We start from the raw sequence: 22,152 nt of genomic DNA on the forward strand, positions 1-22,152 counted from the left end.
TTTATAGATAAATAAAAAAAATAACAAATTAACTGACTATTATTCTGTCACATTGTAGTTGAATGACAGCTCTAATTACCAAAAATCACCTTAATCAAAGGCAAATGTGGGAATAAATGTCCTCTTTGTCTTCCAAATGGGTGCCGACTCATCTTTAATTGCAGGTTAAATATGCACGTTATGTGTCCTTTAACACCTCCAAAAGGTTTTCCAGTTGAAGACGATTGATGTCTACAGAGAGCTGATTAATGCTTACTGACGAATGATAAATGTGTTGCATGTGATTCATGCTTAAAACCATCTCCCGTCACACCTGTGGACTGTCACCGCCACCTTTCTGCTTTAAACTGAAAACTATTAAAATGACTTTTTTTTTTTTTGATTGAGACACGTCCCTTGTCGCCCACGAACGCATGTGGACAAACTTCTCACACATGGCTCCTTTCACTGCTTTTGTCCCGCTCCCTGCCCTGAGCATTCTTGTCCTTGGTTACCGGCTGTCATGGTTTCAGGAGCCCCCGTGGGCTCCAAACTGGAGGGATTAAAGGCAGCCATTTTGGGGACAGCTGGGCCAGGTTGGTCCCTGTTGCCCCCTGTCCCGCTCCCAGTCACTCTGGGGGGAAGAGGGGTGGCATTGTGTGAGGATTAGAGCTTCCTGTGTGTCAGCTCATTACATGGGGTGGGAGGATAGGGATGGGGGGGAGTACAGGGGTGAGAGGGTGAGCAGAAAGAGTGAGGGAGAGAAATGAAAGAGAAAATGAAAGAGAGTGCGTATGAAAGAGCGTATGACACAGAGAGGGGAGGCAGGAGGGAGGGAGGGAGGTGGCGGCCTCTACAGCTGCACCCTCAATCACACTCATACAGGCTCTGATTATCCTTTTCACACATACACACACACACACACACAGTAGTGGGGAACTGAAACATATTAAAAGACATTGGGGGCAAAAAAAAAAAAGGCAGAATTAGGAGACAGCTAGCCCAGCGCTGCAGACAAAAGAGCCCCCCGATCCAGACACACCGAGAGCTGGAACAAACAAGCCAAAACTGACCAACACAGAATAAGAGTCATGCAAACAGAATACTTAAACAGATAAATGAATTCACAAAGACGCAGGCTGAAACTCAACCCAGACAACAAAAAAAATACAAGAAACCCACAGACAAACAACAAACAGGTCTCTTCACTTTGTTTTATTTATCTTTTATACATCACAAGGGAGGCATGGGAACATATTTTGTCAAAAAAAAGGGGGTTTACAGAGCGTACAAAATTGGCGAAGCAGGAATGCAGCGAGTGCGGACAATTTCTGCAGGCGCAGAAAACTCTCAAGTGCTTTGAGAGAGAGAAGCGGGAAAAAGGGGAGGCAAAAGGAAAGATAAAGGAGGGGGACTCATCCTTGTTGTCTGGTGGATTCTGCAGATCGCGTCAACAACAACAAAACAACATTTACAATCATCAGTATGGATAAGATCATTTGCTGCGAGAAAATTTGACAGCTATAAGAACAAAGAGTGTTTACAACAAGTTCTGATAATCTAACACAATCATCGCCATCATTATCATCATGGTTATCACCATCGCTAATGTTTTTTTTTTTTTTGTTAAAAGAAATACTTCACCCACCCAAAATGATCATTTGTAGATCACCATGAAAACTCAGCAAATCTTCCTGGTAGACAGCCGGCAGTTCAATTAAAATGCAGATATGTGAAGTCGGCAAACTAGTTTATTTCTTTTGACATTTTCGGCCTTAACTGTAATGTTTAAAAATGCTTTGCTATCATCTTTGACAGACCAAATCTACAGGCACTGAAACTGAGCGATACTGCTGTGGGGCCACAGCCGAACAAATTTAAGCCACCTAAAAACTTTACCTTGGAAACTAACCAATCAAGAAAGTTGTAGAAAAGCAACTCCTGTGTTCTGCTTAGTAAAATTATTGTTTTTTGGCACTGGAGTCTTTAGGATAACTGCTTCAGTTCCCTGTCGGAAAACATGGTCTAACTGCAAGGTTGAGCATTAAAATACCCTACATATAACATACACTTGAACTAATATTGATGCTTTTTTTTAGGTGGGCCTTTTTTAAGAGGATAAAAACTAACTGACTAATTTTATCTACATAACTTGGGGCCTTTCCACCCACAGATTATTGTAAACAAACGTTGTGTTTTGGCCTATACGGTGTCACATTAAGTATTAGGGTTGCAACAGTGGTTTCCTCACAAACACATGAACGAAGAATCAGGAAACAAACAAACAAACAAAAAAGTTCTTGAAGAACTGAAGTCATAGGGAACCGCGTCTAACTGCAAAACGATTTAAAAACATTCGTTTACAAACTCACACAACCTGTGCTTTATAATCCTAGTCTCATTTATTCTGTCGTATGTTCAGTTCCTCTCAAACACAAGCATTCTTGCTAAAACCATAAAACACACTTCTGCATATGTAAGACTGTTTAAGTGAAAGTGTTTTAAAATGTAAGGTTTTAGTCAAAATGCATTTGTTTGGGATGTACTGAGAATACGAATGGATAAATGAGAGTTTGTAAAAAGCTCTCCTCTTACTGAAATTCATCAAAATGTTGCTGTTTTGGTTCCTTTTTCAACATAGAAGCATGTGAGAAAAAACTACATCCTGAATTCAGCGTAACATGAGGTGATTGTTAGACAAATGATCATTTTAGGGGTTAGGTATTCCTTTAAGAGGATGTTTCGGCAGCACAGGACACAGTGCAACTCACAGTGCAACTCAGCACATTAGAAACATGCTTTCAGCAGCATGGCATTACAACAAAAAAAGGAAATAAGAAAGTAACAATAAAAAGGCATAAAATGTAACCGAGGTTCATATTTACAGACATTGGCCATTATTAATTTGGCCTGTTTTGGTATGGAATTCATTCTGTAAAATGCTGGACCGTCCCTCTCATTCAAATCAGCTTATACAGTATGTGCTAGAATGGGTGTCAGCAAAAAAAAAAGCGCAAACAATTAATTCTCATTGTGACAATTCTGTGAAGTGTGTAAGATAAGGCCTCACTGTGGTCTTTGAAATACAAAAATACATAGCTAAAATACTACATTCACGAATCTCTTGCAATGTTACTACAGTACAAACTAAATCTATCCGCCTAATACAAAAGGTAAACATGAATTAGAATTAATAACTCTAGAAAACAAATCTCATTCTATTAAAAAAATACATTCCCTTGTCAGGACCCTTTTTAAAGACTGCCGTTTTACAATACTAACTCTTCTACGCAGTAGTGTCCATGGGCTCAGCCGCCACACTAGCAACAACACTGATTGGTAGAGGATCTGTGCTGTCACCTTCCTCGGGGGATTTAGCCAATCCTTGCTTTTCTTCCTGGTGTCCCGGGTTCTTATTGGCTGGGTTTGAGCTGCTATCCTCCGCAATGTCAGTGTCATTGGTTTGAGCCTTGGAGGGGGTGTTGGTTGATGCTCCAGGGTGAGTTTTCATGTGGCCCTGTGGATGGGAGAAACAACACAATGGTAAATTACTCACAAGTCTAGAAGGATGAAATCTTCCTGTGCCATAAAAATGTCATCACCACTTCAATATCTAAATAGCACGAATAAAGTCATTAAGAACCACAGTAATGAGTCCTAAAACCCAGAAATCCATCAGCATTTCAGCAACTCGTCTCAAGTCAATGATTTTTTTTTTAACTGGTTTTTGGTTAGAAGCCTTAAAAATGGTTTAAGAGCCTTTAATCTTTTGTTCTATGACAGAAAATACGTCAGTAAATACCCCACTCGCAAACTTTGAAGCTTTTATGTGTTTATAAAGAGACACTTGCTAACAAGTCGCTAAATGAGACTAAAGAATGTCATCATGCCAAATCACAGCGAACACAGCTCTACAGACTCGTAGAGCTGGCGACATGACTGTAGTGCAGTTTTTTTTAGCCTAACAACAGTTTTTTACTCCTGGTGATTGCATTTAGGCTTCAAAAATCCTGAAAGTGGTGTTCATTTGTGAAGATTATCTTGCTGAACAAAATGTGTCTTAAACATTTGTTTACGACAGATGGTATTTTCTGCAATAATCCAAAATAGAAATGAAAAAATCCCAAAGGCTTTTTGACAAGGGAACCAGGGCAATGTTCACTTGCGGGTTGGCCAACAAAAAAACTTCATCCCTGGGGCACTTCATTGACTAAAGAACAGTGTGAATGTACAATGTCTCCAACTCTTACCTTAAGTCCACTACGGCTGGCGTATGCCTTTCCACACTGCGAGCAGCTGTAGGGTTTGTCAGGGCGAGGAGGCTGGGTGTTTGGTGCTGGGACAGAAGGCTCTGGCTCCTCTGAGGGCTTTTCTTGCACGCCGCAACCCTCTTCCATTGGAGCATCCTTCTCCGGCTCTGGATCCAACACTGGCAAAGGCTCTCTGGTGGTCTCAATCTTGGCTTTACTTTTGGCAGCATCTTCCTCTTGTGCCTCCTCTGGTTCACTGCCACAGGCCTCTTCTGCTTTAGGTGTAGCTTTGGGGCTGGCAGGTGGCGTCAGTGCAGGTGACGGATTTGCAGTTTGGGGTTTGGAGTTAATATCAGGGCTTGTAGTAGGTTTGTCTGAGGAGCAGGCTTCATCATTATTAACCCCTGTGTCATTTTCTACTCCAGGCTTTGAAATGCAGAGAGACAGAGGGGTGTCATCTGCCTCTACATCTCCATTCAGTGCTCCATCTGAATGAGAACTAGCTAAGGGTGCTTTGAAAGGGCTGGTGCTGCCCAGGTCAGCGTGGGTCTCCTCTTCAGAGTACATAGTGCCGTTCATAGGGCTACCATCAGCTAGGGTGTTGTCTCCCAGACGCAGGGGGTCCTCGGCTCCCACTGAGGGGGGATTACGGGTCAGGGGTGGGCTAACGCTGGGTGTTGAGCTCTCTGATTCCTCCGTCTTCACAGAATTGGTGTCAGCAGCTGTGGATTTCTTAGACCCTGAGTTGAGAGCATCAATTGGGGACTTGGCCCTTGTTGTTAAGGCCAGAGGAAGGAGTTGCTGGGCTTTGGATGGGGAGTTATTCTCATCAAAGACAGCATTTTCTGTTTCTGCAGCATCTTCAGGTGGCATATCTTCATCAGGTGGTATTTGCCCTCCAAGGTGCAAGCGGATATGGTGCTGAAGAACCAATGCATTGGTGAACTTGCGTGGGCACAATGGGCAAGAATTCAAGGCACGGGTGTTGGCCGGTCTTGCGCGGTGAGTGGCCAGGTGAGCCCTGAGGCTGCCCTTTGTGGAAAAAGAACGACCACACAGCTTACAAGGGAATGGGCGCTCTCCCAGATGTGTGGCCTGATGCAAACGCAGAGCTCTGGGACAGCTGAGGACACGCAGACACACTCCGCACTGATTAGCAGCCTGGGCGGTCGGCAGAGAAGGAGTAGTCGTGGTGGTTGTGGTGCCAGAACCTGAGACTCCCTGGCTGGTCACTAGTCCAGCAGCATTGGCACTTGGGCTCAGGCCAAGAGCAGCCAACATTTCCCTGCGATAGGCACTGGAGGTGGTGGACAAGTCGTGTCCGTGTGTGTCCCCATTTGCTTCAGCAGGTGATTGCGAGGAAGTGGAGGAAGAAGAGGCACCTCCTTGTGGCTGCTTTTCAAGCTTCTGAACCAGGCGCTGCAGCTTGGAGGTGTCGGAGGTTTGGGTAGAGGTGGTGGGAGAGGATGAAGACGGGGAGGAGGTTGATGGTTTGGGGAAAGGTGGAAAGGGGAAGGCGAGCTGATGAGGCGTAGTGAGGTGGGAGGCGGATGGGTGGCCTGGGGGTCGGAGAAGTGCAAGGTGATGAGGGGAGGTACCTCCAGGGAAGAGAATCTTGGGGAGGTGGGCCAGTTGGGGGTATGGGGAGGTTGTATGTAGGGTGGAGTGAGGGGGTGTGTTTTCATCAAACCGCTGCTGCTTTGCTCCTTTGAACTGGCTGCTCATGGAGGAAGAGGAAGACGAGGACGAAGATGAAGAAGTCAGTCCGGTGCTAGATGCGCTGGCAGCCGCTGCAGCTGAGGCTCTGTTCAGCTGTAGCAGTGAATGGGCTGTGGACAGCAGTGCCATGTCCACTGAGGGGGGAAGAGGTAGAGAGGAAGGCGAAGGGCGAGCAGATGCACCAGACAGGAATCCTAAAGCCATGTTGTCTGCCATCCCGGGAATGCTTCCTTTCACTCCATTAAATGGCTCGTCGTCATCAGCCCTCCGTTTTCTCCTTCTCTGGATGGCACCAGGAGCACTCTGTGTTTGCTCTGACAGCGCTGGTGGCAGCAGAGAGAGGGACAGCTCTGGGTTTTGCTCTCTGTGTCGCAGGAAGTGGGCTTTGAGGTTTCCTCTGGTTGTAAAACGACTCAAGCAGACTGGACACTGGTAGGGCCTTTCACCTGTGTGCGACCTCAGATGGATCTGGAGTGATGAGTCGCTGCTTAAAACCTTCCCACAAAAACGGCACACATGTTGAGGGCGTCCTGATGACGAAGCAGAGCCCAGGGAGGAGCTGGGCTGGTGATCCTGGGAATGACTCGTGGTCGGAAGAGGAGGAGTCGGGAAACTGATACCATTGCTATGACCAAACGTGGAGGTGTTGGAGGATTTCTCGTGGAGGTAGCGTGGCGGTAGCCCTAATGACAAGGACAGAGGGTGAAGGGAGGCAACAGAGGAGCTGATTGTGGATGAAATAGATGAAGAGGATAATGAAGAAGAGGTAGAGGAGGATGGAGCTCTGCTGCCATTGACATGTGAAGCACCTGATTTGGAGACGGATGGCTGGGGGAAGAGGGAAGATGGAAGGCCAGTCAAAAGCGCTGAGGCAGTGGTTACTGGCGTGGCAGTGGAGGGGTGTGTTGGTGATGAAGATGATGCTCCTGTGGACTTCTGGTTGCTGTCTGCACCACTGGCCAGTGTGTTATTATCTTGGCCAAAAACGGCACCTCCAAGCCTTAGAACATGCCTACAGATCTCCTCTGTTATCTGCATCTGGTGGATTTGCCTCTGCTGTAACACTCTCAGCTCCTCTAGGAGAACCGCCAGGGTTGGTGACACCTGGATCTGCCCCTGCTGTGCTGCAGAGCTGGAGGCTTGTTGGTGACCTGGACTGGAGCTGTCGCGGTGAGGCTGCACACACTGAGATGAGGAGGAGGAAGAGGAGGAGGAGGAGGAGGAGGTAGTGGTGGTGGCTGAGCTGCCCATTGGTGGGGAGGTCATGGTGGAGTGAGAGTTTCCTTGGTGGGACAGACTGTGGGAACCTGAGGTTTGACCCAAGGGAGGAGGTGAGTGAGTCTGGGATGACAACGAGGGATGAGGGAAGTCTGGGGAGAGGGAAGAGTGGGTGTTTGGGAGGGATGTAGTGAAGGGGGCGATGTGGCTGGGCCAGTGGGGAGGAGGCGAGCTCTCACTGGGCAAGGAGGGCGCGTGGAGCCCACCAGGGGATGGGCGAGGGGCCAGAGGCGGCTGGCAGTCTTGGAGAGAGGTGGGGGATGAGGAGGACGACCCTGATGAGGTCACTTCTGAGCCAAGAGATGTGGATGGTGACTTCATGCCCAGGTGATCATCTGAGGATTGACAGAAAGAAAAAAAAGGAGTTTTAGAGATTTTTGAAAACTAACTTTCTGTTTGTTTCTTTGCAGGTCGATTATTATGCATCACCCAGTCTCCAATATCATCCCAAATATCCAGGTATGTAAATTAATTAAAACTTTCTGCTCCAGTTAGAGTGTTTATTTTATCAATTCTAGTTATTGTTTACAAATTTAGCTTGCAAATTTGAGCGCATACCAAGAGATCTTTTTTCAACTTCAAAAGAAATGCCTGCTAGGAAGTGGCCTTGAACAGGCAAACAAACAAGTGGAAGAAACTCTGCGAGTCCATGAGTCTTTGTAATGTCTTGTCTCAATCTGCTCTCCGGAGCAAAACTCCTCAAACATCTTGCACACACAAAAAACCTCACAGACCACCTTGCTGCTATGGCAACACATTTTAGAGGACAATGGGCATCACCAAGACAACCCATAACCCCTCTTAACCCACCCCCTCCCTACAGCAGTTACGTCTTTCATCTCCCCATTCACCCTTCCCCCCTTACGTCACAGTGGAGGTCAAGGGTCAGGCCACGCTAAGGGTTCTGGGCACTGTCCAGACACTCTGATTGGTCAACTAATCTGACCTCTGCTGCTCAGGGGTCAAATTCTTTCAGAATCTTGAGCACGGAGTGAGAAAGAGTAAAAAGAGGGGGGGAGGGTAACAACAATAGAGAGACAAACTAACTATTCCCTCCTGGAGTGATATAGTGATGGAATGAAAGACTGTACCTCAGTGAAATTCCTTCATTGTGACTTAAAAACAAACCTGAACCTGTGGGAAACGCCAAAAACTAAAAGGCAGACTTTTCTTTTTTATGGAAGTATACTTGCAGAGAATCTTATAGGTGCATGCACTTGAAGATATAACCCAGAACAAGTGCAATCTCTCTATCCCCTCCGAATCTTTTTTTTTTCTTATCCATTTGAGCCCCCCCAACTGTGTAGGAGTATACAGTCAATAGAGTTGGGGGGCGAGAGAGAGGGAGAAAGAAAGGGGAGGGAAGTATTGAGAAGGTGGAAAATGGGGGAAGAGGGGTGCAAGGCATGGACTAAGAGCAAAAGAAGAAGAGAATAGAAGGGTGGAAGATTAATCTTTACCAAAAACACTGCCTTCCCTTCCCCCCACCCCATGCACCTTATTGTTAACAAATAAGAGAGTGCTCTATACTAATCAAAGACCTCCAGCAGTCAACGCTGAGCAGCCTGTTGGTTTCCTGGAGGACGAACAGCACATGAAAATGGCCACAGATGTATGTTAGTTAATCCTACTCTATTCATTTCGCAGGGACAAGTTTATTGGCCCCGACCAAAGTGCCTAAGGCCTCCATTTAGAGGGGCCCATTACAGTGAATGGCTGAGCAGGAGGGGTGGACAAACATAAGATCTTACACTTTTTTAGTCCGTTAAATCAGGTGCATATGTTGGAATGTGGCCATGCATAAATAACCTTGCGAAAATGACCGCAATTGACGAGAAATCGCGCAACAAGTAACGCACACAATTTCACAAAAACCCCAAACTTTTTTCTCTTTTCTTAAGTTCTCTGCAGACTCTGAAAGTGAATTCACGCACCGCTGAGTTGCAGGATGGTTGCACTCTTTCATAAAATTCAAGACAAAAACGCACGCACACTCGTAAAGATGTTTACTCACCGTGAGATAGCAGCCGTGGGCCCCCCGGATCCGCGTTAACGAGATGCTGGGGTCGCTTCTGCTTCCGGCGTGACATGATTCACTGCGACTCAGACGGGAGAGGGGGGCATCAGTCGGTTGAATGGCAGCAGGCACGTTTTTGCGCACTTGGAAAGCGCTCCTGAAACCATCCGAGCATCTAAAGCTCAAAAGTCGCGCACATCCGCAAGCCTCTGGATAAAGAGGAAATTTCAAAAAATGTAAAAAGAGAGCGTCTTTTTATGGTTGAAAGTCAAAAAAACAACGCATAGGTGTTTGGAAATCCCGCAAGTCTGCGCCGTGTCATATGCCGTGAGTGCGTGTGTGTGGCTGTTTTCTAAAGTCTGTTCTCCCCCAAAAAACTTGTCCAATTTGCGCCCCTCCTCTCCCACTGCTGCCCCGCTGCATGCACATACAGGGAACACACACACACACACACACACATGCAAACACACACACTCACACACACACACACACACACTCACACACACACCATACACACTCACACACACAGAACCACTCCTTGTTCTTCAATGATATTTGCATTTCAATGGCGTGTAACACACAGCCTCCCTGGTTCTCTCTTTCTCTTTCTCCCCAGCTTTATTTTTCTTTACACACTCACGCAGCAGCTATAAACTTTCAATAATACGTGACAATTTAGGTGTCAAATCAGTTGGATGGCTTAAAAAACACATCTAAATGTTAATTTAATTTTCCTTTTAATGATTCTCGAGACAAGTAAATAATTATGGGGCAAATTAAGACGCGCAAACACGTCTAAAAAAGTGTAACAGGTGATTCATCCATCATTTGTTTAGGACCTCCAGGTGTGTTACTTCTCAGCAAGGTGGATAAATGATGAAATTATAACCATAATAATTGGCTTGCGGGTGGTTTCCATTAGAAAGAGTCAAAAATCCATCTTCCCGGTGGTGTTATTGTGCCAGATGAGGAGAGCAGGCGATATTTCTCCCCTTTGATTTCCATAGAGCCAATTATCAACAACAGTGCAGCGAGTTGTGTGCAAGTGGGGCCACACAGCCATTCCACATGCATGTATTTCGTGTGTTATCACCAAGCGTATAATGCCCCCCTCAACCACCCCCCCCAAAAAAAGCATCTTACACTGGAGCTCTATTTAAAAGGCAGAGAATAGATGGGAATCTTTGACAATGGCGTGCTGGACACAGTTGAGTGAGCATCTCCCCTCTCTCACTATGAACCCCCGGATCCACTGCTGCACAGCACAATGCCCCTCTTTCACCCCCCGCCTTTACTCCTGTACCACGTGGAGAAATGGATAAAAGAGGGAGAGGGAGAAAAAGTGGGAGGAGGTGGTGGAGGAGAAGGAGGAGGGGGGTATATTTAAGTAGGTGTCTCACATATATATCCACTCACAGGCTGTGTAAGAAATAGGGCATTATTTGATTTTGGGGGAGATATAACTGTGCCATGTTTATCTTAAGGGTTTTATTTTGGGCTGCTCATTTAAATATCTCATTTTCTCAAGATTAATCATCACCTGGAACCTAGTTTGGCTTTTAATTGAACTTTACCTATTTATTGGCTATTTATATATACATTTTAGTCTGTTTTACTGATTTGCTAGATAGTATATTATCTTATTATTAATTTTAACATTTTTTATAAATTATTATTTGTTCTGTTATCCTTTCATTTACCTTTTGTTTGCTATTTGGAGTTTTTATTTATTTATCTGGTTATATATTTTTATTATAATTAATAAGGTATTTATTTATTTATTCTGTCTTTTATCTATAGGTTTTATTTATGTTTAATTAATTAGAAAGTCTTCAAAATCTTGCTTTTTAAGGTGTGTGTGTTGTGTATGTGTGTGTGTTACAGTTTTGCACAAGTGCGCTACAAATGAAGTCTGATTGATTGATTGGAAAAGTAAAAGTATCATAAACATATCATGTTTATGTAAAATCAAAGTCCAGGTTGCTTTTAGTCATATTTAGCAGTATTTATGTTTTTCCTTATTTTCCATGCTGGTTCTAAGCCTAGCCTATTAAAGGTTTTTAAAAAGCTTGGTATCCCCTGAAATTAACTGTAAATTCAATATTCTGTTCAGTTATCACTTAAGTTTAACAGAAAAAAAAAATAAATTTATAGTTTTTTTATTTTGTCCTCATCACAAAGATGTCTCAGATTCAGCATTTTAGATCATTTATTATTATTGTATGTTGATTTTAGATACGTAAAGTTAATGTTTTGAGATTTTATTGCTGAAACCATAAACTGTAAACGTATTTATATGCAGTCTATGGTTGAAAATTAGAGTTGGAATCAGCCAATCAGATTACAGTATTCATACAGCGTCACCTGTCGCCACCTGCAGAGTGAAGAGCTAGCTAAAGGCTAACAGTTTGGTGAAGAAAACGGACAATAGGTTTGTATCTCACGAAATTAACCACAAATATTCCGCAGGTGTATCCGTTTTAAAGTCGAAGTTGTTGTTTTATTTTACTCAAATGCAACATTTGCACAGAAAGTGGACCTAACAGTTTAGCCTGAGCGCTAATCCATTTACCTGCTAACGTGCTAATGCTAATATTTACAGGTAGTTGAAGAACAGTAAGCTAGCTGTGAAACCCAAACTTAGCTAAGCTACAAAGCATCAAACTTCTTCTTACAGTCATAAGTTTAGATATTTTGGGTATCTAAAAACTCCTCATTTAGTATTTTATCTCATTGATAATAAGAAGTCAAAATTAAGAACTGTGTAGAAAGTTTTAAGAATTTAACAGGACTTTAAGGCAGACTTAACGTTAGCTCAGTATGTTTTGCATCCTGTATTTGCTACTTTAATAAGATTTGGAGCCACAATATTGCCTTATTTGAAGACAAATTACATGAAATAAAACTAACAATGCATCAAAATGTCAAAATTCATTCGATATTCACACACAGTAGTGTTACATAATGACACAATAATACTTTGTTACATTACTTAAGTATTTTTTTTGAGTATCTGTACATTATATGAATTTTTATACTGTTAAATTTGACTTGTACTCCACTACATTTAAATAAAATGTATATTTTTACTGCACTGTATTCCCCTATACATCTTAGGTACTTACTACTCAACAGGGGAGAAAGGGAGGAAGTAACAGACAGACAAAACCTGGATTTTGTTTTTTAAATCCTTTAAGTTGAGAAAAAGATCTTGTTATTTATCAAGAGTAATGTACGCTCCATTATTAAGGTGGTGTATGTTAGGAGGTGTTTTATGATTTTGAGTAATCAAATTTCACTAAGCTGGACCTTCATTTGAATCCAAACTTACTTTAATTTGATGTCCAGTAGGTTGTAATATGTGTTAACCCCCCAAATAGGCCTGCTAAGAAAATACACGTCTCACAAATTGATTTTTTGTTGGCATTACCTCGATATGGTGAAGGTCTTTCAGTTTCTCCATGTATGTGATAGCTTTATAGAGCCTTCAACTTGTCTGCAGCTCTGCTCACCATTACTAAAATTTTACTGTCTTCTCCACAGTTGTGGCCATGTCTCTCTGCGACGACACACTCCTGTGTAACTTCCCAAAGTGCCGGACCAGGCTAAGCGGCTTCGCCTGGGTCACAGCCTGCTCGCACGTTTTCTGCGATCAGCACGGGTCCGGTGAGTTCAGCCGCTCCCCCGCCATCTGCCCGGCCTGCTCCTCTACGCTGTCTGGGAAGCTGGACATTGTGAGGATGGAGCTGTCGCCCTCTGAGGAGTACAAAGCCATGGTCCTGGCAGGTCTGCGACCAGATGTAATTTTGGACATCAGTGCCCGCGCTCTGGCCTTCTGGAGCTATCAGGTCAAACATCTTTCTGTTTGTGAACATCTGTGAGTCCTGAAATGTCTTTTTGTGTCAGTCTGCTCTTAGCTTGTCCGTGTCTTTGTGGACAGGTCCATCAGGAGCGCATGTATCAAGAGTACAGTCTGTCACGGGCGGAGACACAGCTGAAGCAGATGGAGAAGATGTTGACCCAGCAGAACCAGAGCAGAGAAATGGAGCTCACCAGCATGAGGGGGGAAATCGCCTCCCTGAAGAAAGTAAATTCTTATTCGAATTTATTATTATTATTGATTGTTTTTTCAGGCTTTTTGCCTTTATTTGACAGGAAAGGTGAGAGAGGGGGGATGACATGCAGCAGAGGGCTAAGACCAGAACTGAAGCTGAGGATGCAGCCTCTGTACATTTGGCACCTGCTCTACCAACAGAGCTACTGGGCACCCAGACCGTTATCATTGCTAATTCACAATGTAACATTTGAAACAAGCGCCTAAGACCGTTTTGCAAGTGCTGAAATTATTTGGCAAGGCTATTTTTGGAAAAAATAAATAGTTAAAACATGCCCTCTGACCTGCTAAGAAATACAGCTGTCATACTGTAATGTGTTAAAATCCAACCTTCGAGGGGAAGAGACAGAGGAATAGCTCCATGGTCATTATCTCTCTCTTTTTTGACTGTGGATGATGAAGAGACAAAATTAAGATACTCATAATGTTGTCTTCGCTCTTACTTTGTGATTTCGGTTAGGGCTCAATTTAGAAAATTAGAAACCTATAAGATCAGAAGAACGTGTACAACCTTGTTTCCTTCAGGTGATGGAGGAGTACAAAAGGAGGTACAGCGATGTGTCCGAGAGGCTGATGGAGAGGAACAGGCAGTATCAGAAGCTACAGGGGCTGTACGACTCTCTGAGGCTGCGCAACATGGTGGTGGGTGTCGGGGAAAGAGACACGCTGCTACAACCAGCACTTCAAGAACTCAACACTGGTAAGAACATTTTAAGGTTTTAAAGGTACTCTATTTAAATAACAGGCTTGGTTTTGTTGTGCAGAAGATTAATTGATATTTCACAATGTGAGAGGGGAGAGCTTGTGAACGATCAGGCTTGTGATATATTTCAGACTAAATCACAAATCGACCTCTGATTAATAAATGATGAAAATAATCACTATTTGCTACCAAAAACTATGTTTGTTATTTATTTATTAAGGGAGGGTCTGAGGATGGGTTTATTTTTGTATAATTATGATAGCTGTTACTTGTTTACTGTTTTTTTCTTGTAGATACTGTTTGTTTTCTTGATTTAAACATGATTCATGTTGTTATTTCCTTTTGCGTAAAACCTCTATAAATAAAATACACAAAAACAAACAAAAAAACCCCAACAACAACAACGTTTGACAGGTAAAGACATAAACTTCAATTCTTTTATAAAATCGGTCGTCGCCTCACGCTGATTAACGAGAAGAGGAAGGAAGCAGAGAGAGAATCGTGTTAAATGGCAGAAAGGAAGACACAGCTGTAGGTGTTTTGTCGGGACTCATTAAGAAAGAACAGTAGGGAGTAATGAGCTGATTGTCTGTGTAAGGGAATTTTACTCAATGTAACAATGAGAGACATCCGTCAACCCCCAGGGGCGGCTCGGCAGGCGACTCCCCAGAGAAGCCCTCACTTTCTCTCCACGGGCCACGAAGGGGACAGCAGATTCTTCTCCTGCCTGGAGGCTGACGGAGCCAAGACCTTCTTCCAGTTCAGCTCCCCTGCCAGGGACGGAGGACGGCCCTTCATCAAGAAACACTGAGACAGCAACAGGTTTCATACCCACTGCGGCACATTAACTGCACTACGTTTATTTATATATATTAACAAAGTATTCTAATGATTTGGTATTTATTAAGTTGGCGGTGTTTGCCCTGCGTGCATTTATGTATTTGTTGTTTTTGTCCAATAAAAACATATATTGGACTCAAAACTAGAAGTAAAATCCATATTCATCTTTCAGTCCAGGTCCAAGTCATATATACGTAGCTGCATTTCATCCGTATGTGCCCATGTTTTCCAGATTTTGCGTTTATTGATACTTGAGAAGGAAAGTTAACCTTTTGTCGAACCATCTCCTCCCCTTCACATCCCAGCTGGCCTAGAATGGCCTATAATATCTAAAAATAAAAAACAAAAAATAAATAAATTATAATAATAAATAATAAAAAATATACTATTAAATAAAAAATACAAATAAATGAAATAATGATAATAAAATCAATAAATTAAAAAAAACCCACAGAAATATGTCCAATGAGAAGATGAATGAGTACCAAAATAAATAGATTACATCAGATTTATTGAAAATATAAACGTAAAAGCTTCTCTTGCTTCTATTGAAAAACAGACAAATTTAGGTAATTAATTAATCCACACTGTTCCTGTCAGTGTTTTCATGTGTGTTTATTAATATCTGAAAAGTATAAGAAGTTAGGGGATTTGGGTAAGGGGAGATAAACCAATCTTAACCTGCATGGGCCAAAAAAAACCCTCCTCTATTTTGACTTTTTTAGCTAAAAGAAATCAAATCAGACCTTTCTCTTTACTGATATAATACACATATTTATTGCTGGATGAATAACAGTAGATGGTCTGTCATGCTCACTGGGCGAGAATTAGATTTTTAGTGTTGTACAAATTAGAAATCAGTTTAATTTGATTATTTTGCAGCTATTATTGATTGGAAATAAAGGGTGACGCATTGAAACATAGACTTGGATATTGTGCATTACGCAGCTGGTAAACTGATCAGCCCAGCTGCAGTGAATCAAGGATGCACGATAACATTGACACGTCACCTGTATCGTCATATAAAAGCTTTGAAATTGTATATTGCAGAGCCCCAATGGTCATGGAAAACATGGAAAAGTCATGAAATATCAGTCATGTTTTCCAGGCCTGAAAAAGTAACATAATTAGTGAAAATTATTAAGAGATTTGGAAAAGTGTTGTTTTTTGTGTGTAAGGAAATTGTTACAGTAATTTTCCATGGGTAGCCGTCTATGTAACGTAACATAACTTGCAAATTTATTTTCGGTAGCTGTCAATGTCCATGTGTGGCGTTTTATTCACTGCCACATACATCTCTTCCGTCACGTATGCCAGCTCGCCAAAATTATGTTTGTATAGAGTTTTAATGCAATATGTTTGAAAATTGCAGAGCAAGTCAAGCAAAAAAAAAAAGATCTGTTGTTATGGGTCCTACTATGACAAGTGTCTGCTGTGAAAATTGTTAAATGGATAAAATAGCACTGTAGTAAATTTCAGACAGTTTTTAGGCCCCCTGGTGGTCCTGAGACCCCACTCTGAGAACTGCTGTTCAAAGATGCCACTCAAACAAAATGTTTAAAAGTTGTTTTTTTCAGGGTAAACTGTAGTCACAATTCTGACATCACATTGTCATCATCACAGGTTCATTCATTTACAAAAAAAGAACTCAGAATACAAAAAAAAGAAATATTTATAAATATAAACAAAGAGTCTATCTAAAGACAAAGTAACAGGCTGACCTCTATATACAAAACAACACGGAAAACAGGCACAAACTTTGGAAAATCCGTATTCATCCCAACGCTTCTTCAAAACCAGAACAAATTGGTCCTTGCTGCACTTCTTGTTTCTCGCTCTGCTCATTCGCTCTGAGGCTTGTAGCTGACCGAGGCAGCGATCTGACTGTGGACGTTTTGTTTCTTGCCGTTGACGATGAGGAGCAGAGGAGAGTCCACTCGTATACTCCTGAAGTCAAACGACTGCCGCAGAGAGGAAATGCAAAAAAGGAAAGTCAGACCACTTTATAAAAAAGAAATTATTTTGTGTGTTTTGAATTACATGAACAATAACTGACCTTATCCTTATGTGTTATACTGTTTCGTTTGACTTGAGGTTCAGGAATGACGACAGTGTCTCCTATCAGGACGCCCCAGCTGTCCGCTGTGTTGTATACCATCACCACTATGCACGTCTCCTCGCTGTCCACCATGCCAAACGTACTGGAGGAAAAAAACGGCAAGATGTTACAACACAACTCCAAAAATCCAGAACTTTTTCTCCACAATTATGCCGAAACTGACTGCACTCACAAGGCCATGCGACCCTCAGAGGCCAGGCTGAACACCACCTTTCCCAAGGCGGCCACTCCGGCGTTGTGACCGTGGGAGAGGGAGGAGAGAGTTCGAGGCTCCAGGCTGCCGACGCGGCCTGTCGGGGAACGGAACTGAGGGGAGGAGCAGGGACCCAAAGCCGATGTGCTGAGGTTCGAGAGCATCGTCCTTAACCGACGCGCCTTCACCTTCCCCTGAAGAGGTGGAGACACTGAAGGTTAGGAGCGAAACACGAGACATGGCTGTGCTTTGCTGCCACCTTGTGGTGAAAAATGAAATATTTTTATCATCTTGATGACAATGTGCTGCCAATAGGGCTGGGTGATTGTGACCCTAAAATAATGTGAAAAAATATTTCACAAAATCACAAAACTTTGCAGCCATGCTCAAACTAGTTCTTATTGTTTAATTCTAATCTTAATTCAAAAAGCATTTAGTTTCCTGTTCCAAAGTCAGAATTTTAACTTTTTAAAATAAATTAATCATTCTTAAACTGAGATTTTGATGGCAAAAAATTAGGGATGCACAATAAAATCCAAATATCTTTGGGTCTTGGACTGCTGATGTTATGAAACAAGATGTTTGATTATGTCACCTCTAAGATCTTGTTTTTGGCATTTTTACTTCATACCTTGTTCTGTAAGAGTTCTGTGACTTTCCCCAGATACTCCAGCAGCTGTTTCTCTCTCTCCGGAGGCTCCTCCCAGCCCGGGTCGAGTGCCGCGGCTCGGCTGTAGCCGCCGAGCGCGGACCCATACATCTCCTCGTACTGGAACAGAGTGGCTCGGTTGAAGTGCAGCTCTGGGTAACAAGACGCAGCTCTGTCCACTTTTTCCTGCAAATGGAGTAAAACATGAATACAACAGTCCCTTTAGTACATCTAGATTTTAACAAACATGTTCAGTACTCACAGACTGTGTGTAGGCACTTAGAGCTTGTTGAGACAACTGTGGATTCTGTCCGCAGGTGAAAAATAGGGACACATAGGCATTTCCCAAAATATCTGTAAAAACAAAAACACAAAATACAGATTTAGAACAGTGCATAATTGCACAGAAGTTATATCTTAACTGTAAATTTTTCTCTGCTTATTAAGTATGGAGACACTCTACTCACACCAGGATGTCCCGTCTGTGACGTCCAGCTGGACAGCTTGTCGGGCCATGTCCACACTTTCAAGCACCTGCTTGCCTTGTGCAGTGCTGTCCACCACCGGCAGCTGTCTCAGCACCATGGACAGGTTGCGTAGAGACACTTTGTTCTTGCTCTACAGAGATAGAAGGTTAAGTACAAGACTAATGAGTTATTAAGTGAAACCTAGTCTGGACAGATAGAAAGACATTTACACAGAAGTTTTAACGCATTCATTCAGGAACAATCTGTAGATTAGGTTAGTTATGTGTCAGTTTCTCTTGACAAAATGCCAGAAATGTTAACGTACAAATTGCAATTTTAAGTCTTCAAAATAAAATAAACTAGAATTTGTGCCTAGTTGTTGTATGCCTCAACAAAACCAGCCAAGTTTCACTTCCAGTTTACATTATGATGTCACAAGTAAGATGACCTTTGACCTTTTGGATATAAACTGCCATCACCTCATCATTTTATCCCATTAAACATTTGTGTGAAATTTTGTTACAATAACCAAATTAATTAGTTAGTCAGTGACCTTGACCTTTGCCACCAAATTCTAATCAGTTCATTCTTAGGTTCAAGTGGACGTCGGTGTGAAATTTAAAGAAATGCCTTCACAATGTGCTTGAGATATCACTTTCACGAGAGTGGGACAGATGCAAGATATTGCAATAAGAAGAAGAATAAAATAGATAAGGTCATGGTGACCTTGACCTTTGACCACCAATATCTAATCAGTTCCCTGTTAAGTTCAAATCGATGTTTGCACAACTTTTGACTAAATTCACTCAACGTATTCTTGTTATATTGCGTTAAGAAGAATAAAATAGACAACGTCACAGTGACCTTGACCTTTGGCCACCAAAATCGTATCAGTTCACTGTTAAGTCCAAGTGGATGTTTACGCCACATTTGAAGAAATTCTCTCATAGTGTTCTTGTGATATTGCATTAAGAAGAATAAAATAGACAAGGTCACAGTGACCTTGACCTTTGACCACCAAAATCTATTAATTTTATTATTAAGTTCAAGCGGATGTTTGTGCCAAAGGTGCTCTTGAGATGTCACATTCACATAAAGGACAGACAACCTGATAACACCGGCACGTAGGCATTTAAAGACTTGCATCATACAAAGCTTTTAAACAGAGGCTCACTATTACAGCACCTTATGTGTTACTGTATATATTTCGGTATGTGGTGCTTGAATTATGGCTTTTTATGTGAAAAGCCAAAAGGGACAGAATGAAAATGCATGCTTCACTGACTCCCTCTCTTTGTCCTCACTGTACCTGTTGCAAGGCACCGGTGAAGCAGTTCTTGGCACCGATCAGGTCTCCTTTTTTCCAGTACTGCTCCCCCAATGTGTTCCAGGCCTCGACCAGGCCGGGCTCCAGCTTCACAGCGCGGGAAAGGCACTCTTCTGCTACGGCGCTGAAGTCCGGAGCCACGTTGAGACACCTGCCCTTCTGCAGCAGAAACTCTGCTTTGTGTTTAAAGTGATCTGTGGGGAAAAACAGATGCAGTAAGTGCGAATTATACTCTGAGGCGCTGTTGTGTAAAATGTAGCACTCACCTTCTTTCTCCTCCAGCTTCTTTAGAGTCTTCGCGATCTCCTGTGCGACATCGTTTTGTTTCTTCCCAGCTTCCTCCATACTGTGAGTCTCAAAATAGCAATCTCTGAAATTATACAGTTCATCCACGAGTTCCTGTGATGGGAGGGTGTGGAGAAGGAGAGGGGAGGGTGGGTAGATGTTGGAAAAAAGTGAGTTTTTTTTAACACATTTAAAAATAGATCAAAGGCATATTTCTTTCAGCTTAATCTGCCGGTGGCACAATATTGAGTTGTGAAAAGAGAAAAACTGGGGCAATCGTGCTATTGGAAAAGCACTAAAGTACCAGCAGCATACTAATGGTATTTTGTAATATCTGCATTTTTTTTTTTTGCAGTTTGTCACTTAATACATCAGACAAATCAATAACAGAATAACAGTAAAATTACTATGGTTGTTTATTTGATTTACAGAAAATATTTTAACTTGTACAATTTTTATCATGGTTTTATTATTTGAAGTGCTTGTTTTCTTAAAAAAAAAACATCTACTGGTCCTCAGACTCACCATGTGTAATGAAGGCTTCTGTCATAAAAAAAATAATAATAATAATAATAAACCTTTAAAAATCTCAAAACTAATATTTGGTGGAGGGAGGATTTTCCCCAGTCACTCAAAAATATTTATATTTGTAGCTTTGGGCAGGGTCATGATGTTAAAATACTTAATAGTCTTATAGAATAGTCAGCTGTGTAGTTCTGGTACAACCTAACTTTGCACATAATAAATTGCACATTTAATTCTCCCACTTTACCTTACTGCATACTAAAACTAACTTCTACCACTTTGCATATTTGAGTTTATATATTTTTTAGTCTATTTTAATTTTTTTTTAGCATTTAATATTTTAGTATTCTTATGTTTCTATTATTTTTTAGTATATTCCTTATATTGTATTCCTATGTGCTATATATATATTCTAAACCTATTATTCCATGTATAATAGATTTATATCTTACAGAATAAGTTTATTTTTCCGTCTATTCATCCATCTATCAATAACATTAAATACAGATGTATCTGTATGATAGGTACTCTAACAACTGTAACCATGTACATCTATACTTGGTGTCTACAAATACACGTAGGGTTATTGATAAGGAGTAATTTAGATGTGAAACATTAATTTAACATATTTAAAAGATGATTTTAGCGCATCTCTGGTGCCCTTACATGGTGCATTAACGAGGGCATGCTGACAATCTGGTGACTCAGCAAGAACTGGACAACTGCAAGCTCAGCCTGCATACAAAAAGAGTCATTTATCTGAATTTTAACGGGGTAAAAGTAAAGATTTTAAGTTATTCTATTGACAGAATAAGGTGTATGACAGTTATAAACCTGATATTTTATCACAAATAAATGCTGAATATTAAAACGAGGTCTGTTAGCTCGGCAGTTGTTATAGTAACGAGTCGTTAAGGAAGTCAATTAAGAGGCAGCGCGACACTGAGCTCGTGAGAAGTCAACAAAAGACGAAGCCTCGGACACTTGGTGGCTTTAAACGTTAATTAAATGTTATTAAAAATACGCACCTTCATAATTTGCAGCTCGTTTTTCTCTTTAACAGGCTCGCCACTCTTCTCTTCCTCCGCCATCTTTACGCCAAGTTAGCTTAAAGTAGAAACAGCCGGGGAAAAACAGCCGCTGCAGTGACGCAAAACGCACCAAAATTAATATATGGGTTTTATTTATAAAGCTTTAATGTTAATATAATGACGGAAAACATGTCTTTGCTGAAATTGCACCAATGCGATGAATTTTAGCTCACAGGAAACAGGCTTTTAATTTCTGAGACGTCGGAAGTTGAAGTCGTCCGTGCACAAAATGAAACCGACAAAGAACATTTTCACGATAAACCCCGTGAACCCAAAACACGTTGGTGTGATTTCTTTCGAAAACATGGAGGAAAAGTCAAAAAGCAACCTGGTGTAAAATATTCTATTAATTGTAAGAAATTAGTAGATTTTGATTTTGATTTTTTTTAAAGGCTAGGGTGAAATTTCTCAGGAAAAATATTTAAAAATCTAGGGAAACCTCTATAATTATCATAATGACATACGTAAAAGTATGTAATAGAATTCGTTATTTTTAAGCATTTTCTTTTCCTTTTTGTAAATGTTTGTTGTTGTTGTCATTGTTGTTTATAATTTAATTTGAAAACATGGGGAAAAAAAGGCAATGAGCAACTTGG

General features: G+C 41.7%; 3 protein-coding genes across 3 annotated transcripts; 1 reads left to right on the top strand and 2 right to left on the bottom strand.

Annotated features, from left to right (window-relative positions):
- Positions 1–1,185: 1,185 nt before the first annotated feature.
- LOC121962461 (uncharacterized) lies at positions 1,186–9,599 on the bottom strand. The gene is made up of 3 exons (XM_042512717.2): positions 9,241–9,599; positions 4,230–7,561; positions 1,186–3,496 (listed from the first exon to the last, which is right to left on the bottom strand). The coding sequence occupies exons 1-3, from the start codon at positions 9,314–9,316 to the stop codon at positions 3,266–3,268; spliced, it is 3,639 nt and encodes a 1,212-aa protein (XP_042368651.2). The 5' UTR covers positions 9,317–9,599; the 3' UTR covers positions 1,186–3,265.
- On the top strand, positions 7,577–15,294 carry ccnb1ip1 (cyclin B1 interacting protein 1). Its single transcript, XM_088073749.1, has 5 exons — positions 7,577–7,685; positions 12,787–13,091; positions 13,184–13,330; positions 13,883–14,057; positions 14,705–15,294. The coding sequence occupies exons 2-5, from the start codon at positions 12,795–12,797 to the stop codon at positions 14,869–14,871; spliced, it is 786 nt and encodes a 261-aa protein (XP_087929875.1). The 5' UTR covers positions 7,577–7,685; positions 12,787–12,794; the 3' UTR covers positions 14,872–15,294.
- A 98-nt stretch (positions 15,295–15,392) lies between these two features.
- On the bottom strand, positions 15,393–21,781 carry ttc5 (tetratricopeptide repeat domain 5). The gene is made up of 9 exons (XM_042512404.2): positions 21,494–21,781; positions 19,922–20,054; positions 19,638–19,849; positions 18,329–18,479; positions 18,124–18,215; positions 17,844–18,047; positions 17,192–17,406; positions 16,957–17,101; positions 15,393–16,861 (listed from the first exon to the last, which is right to left on the bottom strand). Exons 1-9 carry the CDS (start codon positions 21,554–21,556, stop codon positions 16,742–16,744), a joined length of 1,335 nt encoding a protein of 444 aa, XP_042368338.2. The 5' UTR covers positions 21,557–21,781; the 3' UTR covers positions 15,393–16,741.
- Positions 21,782–22,152: the final 371 nt, after the last annotated feature.

Source organism: Plectropomus leopardus, chromosome 23, assembly GCF_026936395.1.
Source record: "Plectropomus leopardus strain MGB_pleo_1.0 chromosome 23, ASM2693639v1, whole genome shotgun sequence".
Classification (NCBI taxonomy): Eukaryota; Metazoa; Chordata; class Actinopteri; order Perciformes; family Serranidae; genus Plectropomus; species Plectropomus leopardus.